We start from the raw sequence: 17,113 nt of genomic DNA, 5'->3' as shown, positions 1-17,113 counted from the left end.
CTCCGTAGTGCGCTACAGAGTCTACACTAGCGCCGTTTACCACACACTCCGTAGTGCGCTACAGAGTCTACACTAGCGCCGTTTACCACACACTCCGTAGTGCGCTACAGAGTCTACACTAGCGCCGTTTACCACACACTCCGTAGTGCGCTACAGAGTCTACACTAGCGCCGTTTACCACACACTCCGTAGTGCGCTACAGAGTCTACACTAGCGCCGTTTACCACACACTCCGTAGTGCGCTACAGAGTCTACACTAGCGCCGTTTACCACACACTCCGTAGTGCGCTACAGAGTCTACACTAGCGCCGTTTACCACACACTCCGTAGTGCGCTACAGAGTCTACACTAGCGCCGTTTACCACACACTCCGTAGTGCGCTACAGAGTCTACACTAGCGCCGTTTACCACACACTCCGTAGTGCGCTACAGAGTCTACACTAGGGCCGTTTACCACACACTCCGTAGTGCGCTACAGAGTCTACACTAGCGCCGTTTACCACACACTCCGTAGTGCGCTACAGAGTCTACACTAGCGCCGTTTACCACACACTCCGTAGTGCGCTACACAGTCTACACTAGCGCCGTTTACCACACACTCCGTAGTGCGCTACAGAGTCTACACTAGCGCCGTTTACCCCACACTCCGTAGTGCGCTACAGAGTCTACACTAGCGCCGTTTACCCCACACTCCGTAGTGCGCTACAGAGTCTACACTAGCGCCGTTTACCCCACACGCCGTAGTGCGCTACAGAGTCTACACTAGCGCCGTTTACCCCACACTCCGTAGTGCGCTACAGAGTCTACACTAGCGCCGTTTACCCCACACTCCGTAGTGCGCTACAGAGTCTACACTAGCGCCGTTTACCACACACTCCCTAGTGCGCTACAGAGTCTACACTAGCGCCGTTTACCACACACTCCCTAGTGCGCTACAGAGTCTACACTAGCGCCGTTTACCACACACTCCCTAGTGCGCTACAGAGTCTACACTAGCGCCGTTTACCACACACTCCCTAGTGCGCTACAGAGTCTACACTAGCGCCGTTTACCACACACTCCCTAGTGCGCTACAGAGTCTACACTAGCGCCGTTTACCACACACTCCGTAGTGCGCTACAGAGTCTACACTAGCGCCGTTTAGCACACACTCCGTAGTGCGCTACAGAGTCTACACTAGCGCCGTTTAGCACACACTCCGTAGTGCGCTACAGAGTCTACACTAGCGCCGTTTACCACACACTCCGTAGTGCGCTACAGAGTCTACACTAGCGCCGTTTACCACACACTCCCTAGTGCGCTACAGAGTCTACACTAGCGCCGTTTACCACACACTCCCTAGTGCGCTACAGAGTCTACACTAGCGCCGTTTACCACACACTCCCTAGTGCGCTACAGAGTCTACACTAGCGCCGTTTACCACACACTCCCTAGTGCGCTACAGAGTCTACACTAGCGCCGTTTACCACACACTCCCTAGTGCGCTACAGAGTCTACACTAGCGCCGTTTACCACACACTCCCTAGTGCGCTACAGAGTCTACACTAGCGCCGTTTACCACACACTCCCTAGTGCGCTACAGAGTCTACACTAGCGCCGTTTACCACACACTCCGTAGTGCGCTACAGAGTCTACACTAGCGCCGTTTACCCCACACTCCGTAGTGCGCTACAGAGTCTACACTAGCGCCGTTTACCACACACTCCGTAGTGCGCTACAGAGTCTACACTAGCGCCGTTTACCACACACTCCGTAGTGCGCTACAGAGTCTACACTAGCGCCGTTTACCACACACTCCGTAGTGCGCTACAGAGTCTACACTAGCGCCGTTTACCACACACTCCCTAGTGCGCTACAGAGTCTACACTAGCGCCGTTTACCACACACTCCCTAGTGCGCTACAGAGTCTACACTAGCGCCGTTTACCACACACTCCCTAGTGCGCTACAGAGTCTACACTAGCGCCGTTTACCACACACTCCGTAGTGCGCTACAGAGTCTACACTAGCGCCGTTTAGCACACACTCCGTAGTGCGCTACAGAGTCTACACTAGCGCCGTTTAGCACACACTCCGTAGTGCGCTACAGAGTCTACACTAGCGCCGTTTACCACACACTCCGTAGTGCGCTACAGAGTCTACACTAGCGCCGTTTACCACACACTCCCTAGTGCGCTACAGAGTCTACACTAGCGCCGTTTACCACACACTCCCTAGTGCGCTACAGAGTCTACACTAGCGCCGTTTACCACACACTCCCTAGTGCGCTACAGAGTCTACACTAGCGCCGTTTACCACACACTCCCTAGTGCGCTACAGAGTCTACACTAGCGCCGTTTACCACACACTCCCTAGTGCGCTACAGAGTCTACACTAGCGCCGTTTACCACACACTCCCTAGTGCGCTACAGAGTCTACACTAGCGCCGTTTACCACACACTCCCTAGTGCGCTACAGAGTCTACACTAGCGCCGTTTACCACACACTCCGTAGTGCGCTACAGAGTCTACACTAGCGCCGTTTACCCCACACTCCGTAGTGCGCTACAGAGTCTACACTAGCGCCGTTTACCACACACTCCGTAGTGCGCTACAGAGTCTACACTAGCGCCGTTTACCACACACTCCGTAGTGCGCTACAGAGTCTACACTAGCGCCGTTTACCACACACTCCGTAGTGCGCTACAGAGTCTACACTAGCGCCGTTTACCACACACTCCGTAGTGCGCTACAGAGTCTACACTAGCGCCGTTTACCCCACACTCCGTAGTGCGCTACAGACTCTACACTAGCGCCGTTTACCCCACACTCCGTAGTGCGCTACAGAGTCTACACTAGCGCCGTTTACCCCACACTCCGTAGTGCGCTACAGAGTCTACACTAGCGCCGTTTACCCCACACTCCGTAGTGCGCTACAGAGTCTACACTAGCGCCGTTTACCACACACTCCCTAGTGCGCTACAGAGTCTACACTAGCGCCGTTTACCACACACTCCCTAGTGCGCTACAGAGTCTACACTAGCGCCGTTTACCACACACTCCCTAGTGCGCTACAGAGTCTACACTAGCGCCGTTTACCACACACTCCCTAGTGCGCTACAGAGTCTACACTAGCGCCGTTTACCACACACTCCCTAGTGCGCTACAGAGTCTACACTAGCGCCGTTTACCACACACTCCCTAGTGCGCTACAGAGTCTACACTAGCGCCGTTTACCACACACTCCCTAGTGCGCTACAGAGTCTACACTAGCGCCGTTTACCACACACTCCCTAGTGCGCTACAGAGTCTACACTAGCGCCGTTTACCACACACTCCCTAGTGCGCTACAGAGTCTACACTAGCGCCGTTTACCACACACTCCCTAGTGCGCTACAGAGTCTACACTAGCGCCGTTTACCACACACTCCGTAGTGCGCTACAGAGTCTACACTAGCGCCGTTTACCACACACTCCCTAGTGCGCTACAGAGTCTACACTAGCGCCGTTTACCACACACTCCCTAGTGCGCTACAGAGTCTACACTAGCGCCGTTTACCACACACTCCCTAGTGCGCTACAGAGTCTACACTAGCGCCGTTTACCACACACTCCCTAGTGCGCTACAGAGTCTACACTAGCGCCGTTTACCACACACTCCCTAGTGCGCTACAGAGTCTACACTAGCGCCGTTTACCACACACTCCCTAGTGCGCTACAGAGTCTACACTAGCGCCGTTTACCACACACTCCCTAGTGCGCTACAGAGTCTACACTAGCGCCGTTTACCCCACACTCCGTAGTGCGCTACAGAGTCTACACTAGCGCCGTTTACCACACACTCCCTAGTGCGCTACAGAGTCTACACTAGCGCCGTTTACCACACACTCCGTAGTGCGCTACAGAGTCTACACTAGCGCCGTTTAGCACACACTCCGTAGTGCGCTACAGAGTCTACACTAGCGCCGTTTAGCACACACTCCGTAGTGCGCTACAGAGTCTACACTAGCGCCGTTTACCACACACTCCGTAGTGCGCTACAGAGTCTACACTAGCGCCGTTTACCACACACTCCCTAGTGCGCTACAGAGTCTACACTAGCGCCGTTTACCACACACTCCCTAGTGCGCTACAGAGTCTACACTAGCGCCGTTTACCACACACTCCCTAGTGCGCTACAGAGTCTACACTAGCGCCGTTTACCACACACTCCCTTGTGCGCTACAGAGTCTACACTAGCGCCGTTTACCACACACTCCCTAGTGCGCTACAGAGTCTACACTAGCGCCGTTTACCACACACTCCCTAGTGCGCTACAGAGTCTACACTAGCGCCGTTTACCACACACTCCGTAGTGCGCTACAGAGTCTACACTAGCGCCGTTTACCACACACTCCGTAGTGCGCTACAGAGTCTACACTAGCGCCGTTTACCACACACTCCCTAGTGCGCTACAGAGTCTACACTAGCGCCGTTTACCACACACTCCCTAGTGCGCTACAGAGTCTACACTAGCGCCGTTTACCACACACTCCCTAGTGCGCTACAGAGTCTACACTAGCGCCGTTTACCACACACTCCCTAGTGCGCTACAGAGTCTACACTAGCGCCGTTTACCACACACTCCCTAGTGCGCTACAGAGTCTACACTAGCGCCGTTTACCACACACTCCCTAGTGCGCTACAGAGTCTACACTAGCGCCGTTTACCACACACTCCCTAGTGCGCTACAGAGTCTACACTAGCGCCGTTTACCACACACTCCCTAGTGCGCTACAGAGTCTACACTAGCGCCGTTTACCACACACTCCGTAGTGCGCTACAGAGTCTACACTAGCGCCGTTTAGCACACACTCCGTAGTGCGCTACAGAGTCTACACTAGCGCCGTTTAGCACACACTCCGTAGTGCGCTACAGAGTCTACACTAGCGCCGTTTAGCACACACTCCGTAGTGCGCTACAGAGTCTACACTAGCGCCGTTTACCACACACTCCGTAGTGCGCTACAGAGTCTACACTAGCGCCGTTTACCACACACTCCCTAGTGCGCTACAGAGTCTACACTAGCGCCGTTTACCACACACTCCGTAGTGCGCTACAGAGTCTACACTAGCGCCGTTTACCACACACTCCGTAGTGCGCTACAGAGTCTACACTAGCGCCGTTTACCACACACTCCGTAGTGCGCTACAGAGTCTACACTAGCGCCGTTTACCACACACTCCGTAGTGCGCTACAGAGTCTACACTAGCGCCGTTTACCACACACTCCGTAGTGCGCTACAGAGTCTACACTAGCGCCGTTTACCACACACTCCGTAGTGCGCTACAGAGTCTACACTAGCGCCGTTTAATACACACTCCGTAGTGCGCTACAGAGTCTACACTAGCGCCGTTTACTACACACTCCGTAGTGCCCTACAGAGTCTACACTAGCGCCGTTTACCACACACTCCGTAGTGCGCTACAGAGTCTACACTAGCGCCGTTTACTACACACTCCGTAGTGCGCTACAGAGTCTACACTAGCGCCGTTTACTACACACTCCGTAGTGCGCTACAGAGTCTACACTGCACACTCCGTAGTGCACTACAGAGTCTACACTAGCGCTGTTTACTACACACTCCGTAGTGCACTACAGACTCTACAATAGGGCCGATCACACACTCTGTAGTGCACTACAAAGTCTACACTAGCGCTGTTTAATACACACTCCGTAGTGCACTACAGAGTCTACACTAGCGCTGTTTACCACACACTCCGTAGTGCGCTACAGAGTCTACACTAGCGCTGTTTACCACACACTCCGTAGTGCGCTACAGAGTCTACACTAGCGCTGTTTACCACACACTCCGTAGTGCGCTACAGAGTCTACACTAGCGCTGTTTACCACACACTCCGTAGTGCGCTACCGACTCTACAATAGGGCCGATCACACACTCTGTAGTGCACTACAAAGTCTACACTAGCGCTGTTTAATACACACTCCGTAGTGCACTACAGAGTCTACACTAGCGCTGTTTACCACACACTCCGTAGTGCACTACAGAGTCTACACTAGCGCTGTTTACTACACACTCCCTAGTGCACTACAGAGTCTACACTAGCGCTGTTTACTACACACTCCGTAGTGCACTACAGAGTCTACACTAGCGCCTTTTACTACACACTCCGTAGTGCACTACAGAGTCTACACTAGCGCTGTTTACGACACACTCCGTAGTGCACTACAGACTCTACAATAGGGCCGATCACACACTCTGTAGTGCACTACAAAGTCTACACTAGCGCTGTTTAATACACACTCCGTAGTGCACTACAGAGTCTACACTAGCGCTGTTTACTACACACTCCGTAGTGCACTACAGACTCTACACTAGCGCTGTTTAATACACACTCCGTAGTGCACTACAGAGTCTACACTAGCGCCGTTTACTACACACTCCGTAGTGCACTACAGAGTCTACACTAGCGCCGTTTACTACACACTCCGTAGTGCACTACAGAGTCTACACTAGCGCCGTTTACTACACACTCCGTAGTGCGCTACAGAGTCTACACTGCACACTCCGTAGTGCACTACAGAGTCTACACTAGCGCTGTTTACTACACACTCCGTAGTGCACTACAGACTCTACAATAGGGCCGATCACACACTCTGTAGTGCACTACAAAGTGTACACTAGCCCTGTTTAATACACACTCCGTAGTGCACTACAGAGTCTACACTAGCGCCGTTTACCACACACTCCGTAGTGCGCTACAGAGTCTACACTAGCGCCGTTTACCACACACTCCGTAGTGCGCTACAGAGTCTACACTAGCGCCGTTTACCACACACTCCGTAGTGCGCTACAGAGTCTACACTAGCGCCGTTTACCACACACTCCGTAGTGCGCTACAGAGTCTACACTAGCGCCGTTTACCACACACTCCGTAGTGCGCTACAGAGTCTACACTAGCGCCGTTTACCACACACTCCGTAGTGCGCTACAGAGTCTACACTAGCGCTGTTTAATACACACTCTGTAGTGCACTACAAAGTCTACACTAGCGCTGTTTAATACACACTCCGTAGTGCACTACAGAGTCTACACTAGCGCCGTTTACCACACACTCCGTAGTGCACTACAGAGTCTACACTAGCGCCGTTTAATACACACTCCGTAGTGCACTACAGACTCTACACTAGCGCCGTTTACTACACACTCCGTAGTGCACTACAGAGTCTACACTAGCGCCGTTTACTACACACTCCGTAGTGCACTACAGAGTCTACACTAGCGCTGTTTACCACACACTCCGTAGTGCACTACAGAGTCTATACTAGCGCTGTTTACTACACACTCCGTAGTGCACTACAGAGTCTACACTAGCGCTGTTTACTACACACTCCCTAGTGCACTACAGAGTCTACATTAGCGCTGTTTACTACACACTCCGTAGTGCACTACAGAGTCTACACTAGCGCTGTTTACCACACACTTCTTAGTGCGCTACAGAGTCTACACTAGCGCTGTTTACCACACACTCCGTAGTGCACTACCGACTCTACAATAGGGCCGATCACACACTCTGTAGTGCACTACAAAGTCTACACTAGCGCTGTTTAATACACACTCCGTAGTGAACTACAGAGTCTACGCTAGCGCTGTTTACCACACACTCCGTAGTGCACTACAGAGTCTACGCTAGCGCTGTTTACTACACACTCCCTAGTGCACTACAGAGTCTACATTAGCGCTGTTTACTACACACTCCGTAGTGCACTACAGAGTCTACACTAGCGCTGTTTACCACACACTCCGTAGTGCGCTACAGAGTCTACACTAGCGCTGTTTACCACACACTCCGTAGTGCGCTACAGAGTCTACTCTAGCGCTGTTTACTACACACTCCGTAGTGCACTACAGAGTCTACACTAGCGCCTTTTACTACACACTCCGTAGTGCACTACAGAGTCTACACTAGCGCTGTTTACGACACACTCCGTAGTGCACTATAGACTCTACAATAGGGCCGATCACACACTCTGTAGTGCACTACAAAGTCTACACTAGCGCTGTTTAATACACACTCCGTAGTGCACTACAGAGTCTACACTAGCGCCGTTTAATACACACTCCGTAGTGCACTACAGAGTCTACACTAGCGCCGTTTACTACACACTCCGTAGTGCACTACAGAGTCTACACTAGCGCCGTTTACTACACACTCCGTAGTGCACTACAGAGTCTACACTAGCGCCGTTTACTACACACTCCGTAGTGCGCTACAGAGTCTACACTGCACACGCCGTAGTGCACTACAGAGTCTACACTAGCGCTGTTTACTACACACTCCGTAGTGCACTACAGACTCTACAATAGGGCCGATCACACACTCTGTAGTGCACTACAGAGTCTACACTAGCGCTGTTTACCACACACTCCGTAGTGCACTACAGAGTCTACACTAGCGCTGTTTACTACACACTCCGTAGTGCACTACAGAGTCTACACTAGCGCCGTTTACTACACACTCCGTAGTGCACTACAGACTCTACACTAGCGCCGTTTACTACACACTCCGTAGTGCACTACAGACTCTACACTAGCGCCGTTTACTACACACTCCGTAGTGCCCTACAGAGTCTACACTAGCGCCGTTTACTACACACTCCGTAGTGCGCCACAGAGTCTACACTAGCGCCGTTTACTACACACTCCGTAGTGCGCTACAGAGTCTACACTAGCGCTGTTTACTACACACTCCGTAGTGCACTACAGAGTCTACACTAGCGCTGTTTACTACACACTCCCTAGTGCACTACAGAGTCTACATTAGCGCTGTTTACTACACACTCCGTAGTGCACTACAGAGTCTACACTAGCGCTGTTTACCACACACTTCTTAGTGCGCTACAGAGTCTACACTAGCGCTGTTTACCACACACTCCGTAGTGCACTACCGACTCTACAATAGGGCCGATCACACACTCTGTAGTGCACTACAAAGTCTACACTAGCGCTGTTTAATACACACTCCGTAGTGCACTACAGAGTCTACACTAGCGCTGTTTACCACACACTCCGTAGTGCACTACAGAGTCTACACTAGCGCTGTTTACTACACACTCCCTAGTGCACTACAGAGTCTACATTAGCGCTGTTTACTACACACTCCGTAGTGCACTACAGAGTCTACACTAGCGCTGTTTACCACACACTCCGTAGTGCGCTACAGAGTCTACACTAGCGCTGTTTACCACACACTCCGTAGTGCGCTACAGAGTCTACTCTAGCGCTGTTTACTACACACTCCGTAGTGCACTACAGAGTCTACACTAGCGCCTTTTACTACACACTCCGTAGTGCACTACAGAGTCTACACTAGCGCTGTTTACGACACACTCCGTAGTGCACTATAGACTCTACAATAGGGACGATCACACACTCTGTAGTGCACTACAAAGTCTACACTAGCGCTGTTTAATACACACTCCGTAGTGCACTACAGAGTCTACACTAGCGCTGTTTAATACACACTCCGTAGTGCACTACAGAGTCTACACTAGCGCCGTTTACTACACACTCCGTAGTGCACTACAGAGTCTACACTAGCGCCGTTTACTACACACTCCGTAGTGCACTACAGAGTCTACACTAGCGCCGTTTACTACACACTCCGTAGTGCGCTACAGAGTCTACACTGCACACTCCGTAGTGCACTACAGAGTCTACACTAGCGCTGTTTACTACACACTCCGTAGTGCACTACAGACTCTACAATAGGGCCGATCACACACTCTGTAGTGCACTACAGAGTCTACACTAGCGCTGTTTACCACACACTCCGTAGTGCACTACAGAGTCTACACTAGCGCCGTTTCCCACGCACTCCGTAGTGCGCCACAGAGTCTACACTAGCGCCGTTTCCCACGCACTCCGTAGTGCGCCACAGAGTCTACACTAGCGCCGTTTCCCACGCACTCCGTAGTGCGCCACAGAGTCTACACTAGCGCCGTTTCCCACGCACTCCGTAGTGCGCCACAGAGTCTACACTAGCGCCGTTTCCCACGCACTCCGTAGTGCGCCACAGAGTCTACACTAGCGCCGTTTCCCACGCACTCCGTAGTGCGCCACAGAGTCTACACTAGCGCCGTTTCCCACGCACTCCGTAGTGCGCTACAGAGTCTACACTAGCGCCGTTTCCCACGCACTCCGTAGTGCGCCACAGAGTCTACACTAGCGCCGTTTCCCACGCACTCCGTAGTGCGCCACAGAGTCTACACTAGCGCCGTTTCCCACGCACTCCGTAGTGCGCCACAGAGTCTACACTAGCGCCGTTTCCCACGCACTCCGTAGTGCGCCACAGAGTCTACACTAGCGCCGTTTCCCACGCACTCCGTAGTGCGCCACAGAGTCTACACTAGCGCCGTTTCCCACGCACTCCGTAGTGCGCCACAGAGTCTACACTAGCGCCGTTTCCCACGCACTCCGTAGTGCGCCACAGAGTCTACACTAGCGCCGTTTCCCACGCACTCCGTAGTGCGCCACAGAGTCTACACTAGCGCCGTTTCCCACGCACTCCGTAGTGCGCCACAGAGTCTACACTAGCGCCGTTTCCCACGCACTCCGTAGTGCGCCACAGAGTCTACACTAGCGCCGTTTCCCACGCACTCCGTAGTGCGCCACAGAGTCTACACTAGCGCCGTTTCCCACGCACTCCGTAGTGCGCCACAGAGTCTACACTAGCGCCGTTTCCCACGCACTCCGTAGTGCGCCACAGAGTCTACACTAGCGCCGTTTACCACGCACTCCGTAGTGCGCCACAGAGTCTACACTAGCGCCGTTTACCACGCACTCCGTAGTGCACTAGATACACAATCAGGAATGATCTGGGCGCGACCCTGGTGATAGTTAGTGTGTGTATGGATCATTATTGATTGATTGTGTTTAATTAATGCTGATTCTAATTATCTTTCATTTCTTCTACATTTTGCACTACGCTGTGGATTAGAAACATCTGCTGCTGTTCTGTAGAGTTTCAAATTATTGTAAAAATAAACAAGACAATCTCACTAATGTTCTAATCAGATATTTTCATCGTCGGTCAGTGACAGAATAGGAACAAAACAGGTACTACAGTACAGGTAGTGCGTGCTCGTGCATTTAAATTCATTCAATTGAATGCGGTTTAATGAAGCACTGCATAACAGCAGGATTGTTCAATATTAATACATGATACATGCTGATGTTCCTCAAATGGTTCCAAGGTCAGACTGCTGATCTCCTGCTCTCCAAACATTTACACAAGTATCAGTAAAAAGATGTGTTGTGTAACGATGATCCCCAATGAAAACCAAATATTTTTTTACATTTTAGATCAAATTTTTGGATCAGAAGTGTGAGTGAAGTTTCTCTTTCTCTGATTGTCAAAGAGAATGTTTCATTAGATTTCCATCATCAATAAACATTAGTGAATCTGTTCCTGCAGTAGCCATGCAAACCCAAGTCATGACACTACCACCATCATGCTTCACCCAATCAGTGCTACTCTAGCTGGCTAGCTTCCACATTCATCCTGTTCATTAATGTCAATAAACTGGACAACATCCGACTCCAGCAAGCTACACGGTTTGAGTTCTCAGATCCTTGTTTTCACAGAGACGTGGCTCATTTCTAGATCAAGCATCACAAATAAAGAGCCAAAACCCTGATAAGAGGCCAATAACAGTCATTTACCACCTTAACTAGCGCCGTCTCTGTGCTGTGATGAGGCCGAAATCCTGACTGATACATTTCATAAATGTTCTTCCTCAGTAGATGTGAGCAGAACTGCTGTGCTAAAACCTTTTCTAGAATCTTGGAGATAAAGAGGAGGTTTGATATTGGACTGTAGTTGGACAGCTGACAGGGTGAAGGTCAGGTTTCTTAATTAGGGGGTTGATATCTGCAGTTTGAAGGATTTAGGTACAAAACCAGTGCTAATGGAAGAGTTTATTATTTTAGAACAGGTTCAATTCCCTCTGGAATGATCTGTTTGAGGAAACTTGCAGGTAAAATGATCTAGAACACAAGTTGATTATATTGATGTTTAATTCTATTAAATTGGAGTAAAACTTTGTAATTGATTATCTGTAATAATTATAGTATCTACAGGGTTATTTATAAAATAGTTTGGATTTGAAAACAAGGACACAGGTTTGGATGCTGTATATGGACATCAGCTCAGCATTCAACACAATCATTCCCCAGTATGATCAGGAATCTGAGCCTTTCCCTGTAACTGGATCCTGAATTTTTAACTGAGAGACCTCAGACATTATAGATAAGGAACAGCACCTCCAGCAGAACCAGACTAAGCAGTGGGGTCTCCCAGGTCTGAGTGCTCAGTGCAGTGGTTCAGGGACTGGTGTAAAGCCAACAACCTGTCTCTGAATGTGGATAAAATAAAAGAATTGTTTCTTTATTTTAGGAGGACATGAAGTGATCACCTTCTGCTGAACATCAATGTCTCTTCCATGGAGCAATCAACCAGCAATCAATCAACACCAATTTTTTTGTGTTCACCTGGCAGAGAAAATCAGCAGGTTCCTCATCACTAGCGTAAAAAATAAAGCCCAGCAGCACCCCTACTTCTTGAGAAAGTTAAGAAATTTCCATCTCCAATTCTCACCACGTTCTACAGAAGGGCTATCGAGCACCCTGAGCAGCTGCATCACTGCCTGGTTTGAAAATTGCATCATAGGATAGGTTGGGTTTTTTTTGTAAGACACTGGAGTCAAGTGGATTGCAAACTTAATATAAATATTACTCTTGAATTCTACAAAGCAGCTTGGAAAGTGCCAATTTCAGTGTTTCAGGAAGAGGTAGGTCTTCAAACGTCGCTTGAAAATATCCAGGGACTCTGCTGTACGGACATCTAGGGGAAGTTCATTCCACCACCTCGGTGCCAGAACAGATAAGACCCTTAAAGTGTACTTACCTCTCATTCTGAGAGGTGGTGGTACCAGTGGAGCAATGCTGGAGGATCTCAGACAGCATGGTGCAGTGCGAGGTGTAATGAGGTCTCTGAGGTAAGATGGTGCTGGTCTATTTTTGGCCTTGTAGACAAAACATGTTTTGAATCTGATACGTGCAGCTACTGGAAACCAGTGAAGGGAGCGCAGCAGTGGGGTGGTGTGGGAGAACTTGGGCAGATTGAACACAAGTCGTACAGCTGCTATTCTAACTGCTGTTCTAGAGGCACCACCACTCTACTTTGTTTTCAAAAAACAAGGTGGTATTTTTGAAGTGCCCCGTCTCCATCCCTGCACCTAACCTTATAGTCAATTTCCTGATTGACCATGTGACTTCAAAGGGCCTTTCCCACATTGTAATTTAGGGAGGTGGTAGTCCACTGGTTAGGGCTCTGGGTAACTGATCAGAAGGTTGGGAGTTCAAACGCCTGTATCACTGCGCAACCTAATGTAATGTCAGTGGTGATGTGCTGTCGGCTGCGAGTTGCAATTTGCCCCGATAGGATTAATAGCACGTAAAGTGCCTGCTCTGACATTGGCCACCCCATGCTTGCAGCACTTGAATAGTTTAAGGAAAACTTAAACGTGGGCCAATCTTGTTTATTGTGAGCTGTTTCTTTGTCCAGCATGCTCTGGAGCAGCATCTGATCATCTGCCTGGTTGTTGATCAGGGCCTGCTCTGTTTGGACCTAGAGAACAACCTGATATTGTGTCTGCTGGATGGGGGTGAGGACTTCCACTAGCTCATTCAAGAGCGCAAACTCCATGAGGGAGTTCCTCCTTTCTTTCCTGTTTTTTTTTTTAATCACCAGTATAAAGAGCTTGCAGGCTCAGGGAAGGATTAGCATGTAGATGGCAAGTTTTACTTCTTATAGACTTTATTAATTTTTTTTATTTTTAGCGTTTTATTGCACATGTATCCATACACACAAACATGCACACCTTCCAGTTGTCTCTTTCTTTCGCTGCTCTGCTCTTGTGGCCCTCTTGAGAGAGTACACTCATTAATACAAATCATGTGCATGTGTGTAATCCTTACTGCTGGTTTCCTCCTGCTCCACCTTACATTCACAAACTGGCACTCAACCATGAACCCACTGTACACAGTAAATAATCCTTCTTTCGGTAATGCTGGTTAGTATTGATTACAGTGTGATGTTTGAAGATATAACAGGAAATATCCAGTGTTGTTGAAGCAAGAAAGAGAGAACTTGCATATACATTTGCTTTTTAAACAGGAAGTCTTTTTTTTGTAGCTTATTTATTAAAAACGTATTGATCCATTACCTGTTTTGCTTCTTTCTGATCCAGATATGAGTGGTGTCCAGCCTTCTCCTGCTACCCTACTAGCTACAGGACAAAAATGTATCCCCGCAAGTACATCACTAGTTCCAACTGAGATGGTCTCCTTTGTTGTGATTAAATGTGAGGATCTGGAATCCACAGAGATCTTTAGTAGTCATCAAAGCTTATCTGGTACTTCCCACACTAGTGCCCCTTATAGAGAAGTGAAAAATGAAATTCACCAGTGCCCAGAGTGTGGCAAGATCTTTAGTCAGAAGAGGACTCTGAAGGAGCACCAGCGCATCCACACAGGAGAGAAGCCGTATCATTGTTTAGACTGTGGGAAGAGTTTCAGTCAAAATGGACATTTCAAGAAACATCAGCGGATTCACTCGGGTGAAAAGCCGTATCAGTGCTCTCAGTGCGGCAAGAATTTTACGAGTCAGAGCGATCTCCAGCGGCATCAGCGCACTCACTCGGGGGAGAAGCTGTACCAGTGTACGCAGTGCAAGAAGAGTTTTATTGAGCGCAGCAATTTTGTAAAGCACCAGCGGGTTCACACTGGAGAAAAGCCGTATCAGTGCTCGGACTGTGGGAAGAGTTTTACCCAAAAGTGTAACCTCCAGAAACACCTGCGCACTCACACCGGAGATAAACCATTTCACTGCTTAGAGTGTGGAAAGAGTTTTACTCAAGAAATTAACCTCCAAATACACCAACGTGTCCACACGGGGGAGAAACCGTACCACTGTACACTCTGTGGGAAGAACTTTACCAACCAGACTAATCTTCTGCGACATCAGCGCATTCACACAGGCGAGAAACCGTATCAGTGCTCAGAGTGCGAGAAGAGTTTTATAGAGAAAGGTTTCCTGATACAACACCTACGGACTCATACAGGAGAGAAACCGTATCAGTGTTCGTACTGCGGGATGAGTTTTACACAAAGGGGTAACCTCAGAACACATTTATACATTCACACTGGTAATAAACCGTATAAGTGTTTAGAGTGCGGGAAGAGTTTCATCCAGGAAGCCAATCTCCAAGTGCACCAACACGTTCACACTGGGCAGAAACCGTATTACTGCTCAGCATGCGGGAAGAGCTTTAGTAGGCATAGTAGTTTCCAGCGACACCAGCTCATCCACACTGGAGAGAAACCATATCAGTGTTCGGATTGTGGTAAGAGCTTTACACAAAGGGGTAACCTCAGAAAACATCTACAGGTTCACACCGAAAAAAACCCATATGAGATTCTGGATTGTGGTATGAGTTCTACTGATTAAGCTAATGAAACCCCAGAGGATGCAGACAGTAGAGGGTTTTAGTATTTGTAGGAACTTGCAGGAACACGAGCTCCTTCACAGGGCTGAGATCCAGGACATTCTTTTTAGAGAAAAGTGTAGAGATTAACTAGATCACTTCAGTGTTTTTTCAGGGCGAGGGCAACCACATTATACCAAGCATCAGACCTTGAAGTCAGTGTGGTGTCCAGGCAGGTACGAACAAGGAGTAACCCAATCCGCTCCACCAGCAGTGTTTATACACATTGGTAGAAAGATATACCAAATTATACTTTTATTGAACTTTTATTTTTTGGAATGATATTTCTTTCCTATCACTATGAGCTGATGTCATGGCATTAGGGGTATAACTATACAATGCTAAATGATGCATCACGATGCAAAATTGTAGCAATTGATCTTATGTACATGAGCACCAACACAGAATGGTGTAAAAGTCATTAATAGTTTTGGATTTCCATTGTACTAAAAGAAATTAAATAAATTATATATTTGATTGTTTAATAAAGTAAAGTTGGGATTTGAGAAGATCTGTGATTTATATGATTTATATGATCTATTTTACATGGGTCGGAGCCCAGTCATTAGTGTTGCACAAGCCAGTGCTAAAGGAGGAGAAGGAGAGGAGGAAGACGTCTACAGAGACAGCAGGGAAAGGAGAGTGGAGGTTTGGGTATGTATTTTAAATGTTGGTAAAGGGAGAGAGGGAGCTGATATGATGGAGAGGAGAAAGGTAGATCTGGTGTGTGTTCAGGAGATCAAGTGGAAAGGAAGTATGACCAGGTAAAGGAAACAGAGGTGATGAGGAGGTGATGGTAGGTATGGCCTTAAGGAGAGGAATGTGGAAGGGCAGATGTTGTTGGATTTTGCTAAAAGGATGGAAATGTCAGTGGTGAACACGTATTTTAAGAAGAAGGCGGATCACAGGGTGACGTATAAGAGTGGAGGAAGGTGCACACAGGTGGACTATGTTCTATGTAGGAGATGCAACCTGAAAGAGATTGGAGACTGTAAGGTGTTGGCAGGGGACAGTGTAGATGGACAGCATCGGATGGTGGTCTGTAGGATGGTTTTGGAGGTGAAGAAGAAGGAGAAGAGGAGAGTGAGGACTGAAAGAAGAAGATGATGGTGGAAGCTGAAGGAGAAAGACTGTAGTGTGAGGTTCAGGGAAGAGGTCAGACAGGAGCTGAAGAGGTGGTGAGGTGCTGGATGATTGTGGAACTAATGCAGGAGTGATGAGGGAGACAGATAAAAAGGTTCTTGGTGTAACATCTGGAAATAGAAAGGAAGACAAAGAGACGTGGTGGTGGAATGAGGAAGTGCAGGAGAGCAGAAGGAGAAAGAGGTTGGAGAAACAGAATTGGGATCGAAAAAGTGATGAGAAAAGTAGGCAGGAGAACAAGGAGATGCAGCAGCAGGTAAAGAGGGATGTGGTGAAAGCCAAGGAAAAGGCATATGAGGAGCTGTAGGAGAAGTTGAACAGTAAGGAAGGAGAAAAGGATTTGTACTGATTGGCCAGGCAGAGCAATCGAGCTGGGAAGGATGT

At 49.1% G+C, this 17,113-nt stretch overlaps 1 protein-coding gene across 2 annotated transcripts in view; it reads left to right on the top strand.

The window, feature by feature from the left end:
* Nucleotides 1-16,092, top strand: part of LOC310738567 (uncharacterized protein) — a 41,526-nt gene extending 25,434 nt beyond the window's left edge. Inside the window, exons 2-3 of one of the 2 annotated variants that reach the window (XM_083563625.1) lie at nucleotides 12,816-13,036; nucleotides 14,291-16,092. In XM_083563625.1, the coding sequence (XP_083419751.1) occupies nucleotides 14,293-15,549 (1,257 nt within the window). In that variant the 5' untranslated portion in view covers nucleotides 12,816-13,036; nucleotides 14,291-14,292 and the 3' untranslated portion in view covers nucleotides 15,550-16,092. The remainder of the gene's footprint in view (nucleotides 1-12,815; nucleotides 13,037-14,290) is intronic. The other variant, XM_083563624.1, reaches the window with a different exon arrangement.
* The last annotated feature ends 1,021 nt before the right edge of the window (nucleotides 16,093-17,113 follow it).

This window comes from Silurus aristotelis, assembly GCF_946808225.1.
Source record: "Silurus aristotelis genome assembly, chromosome: 2".
Lineage (NCBI taxonomy): Eukaryota > Metazoa > Chordata > Actinopteri > Siluriformes > Siluridae > Silurus > Silurus aristotelis.
The sequence above is the reverse complement of the archived record's forward strand: the minus strand, read 5'-3'. Positions and strand labels throughout refer to the sequence as shown.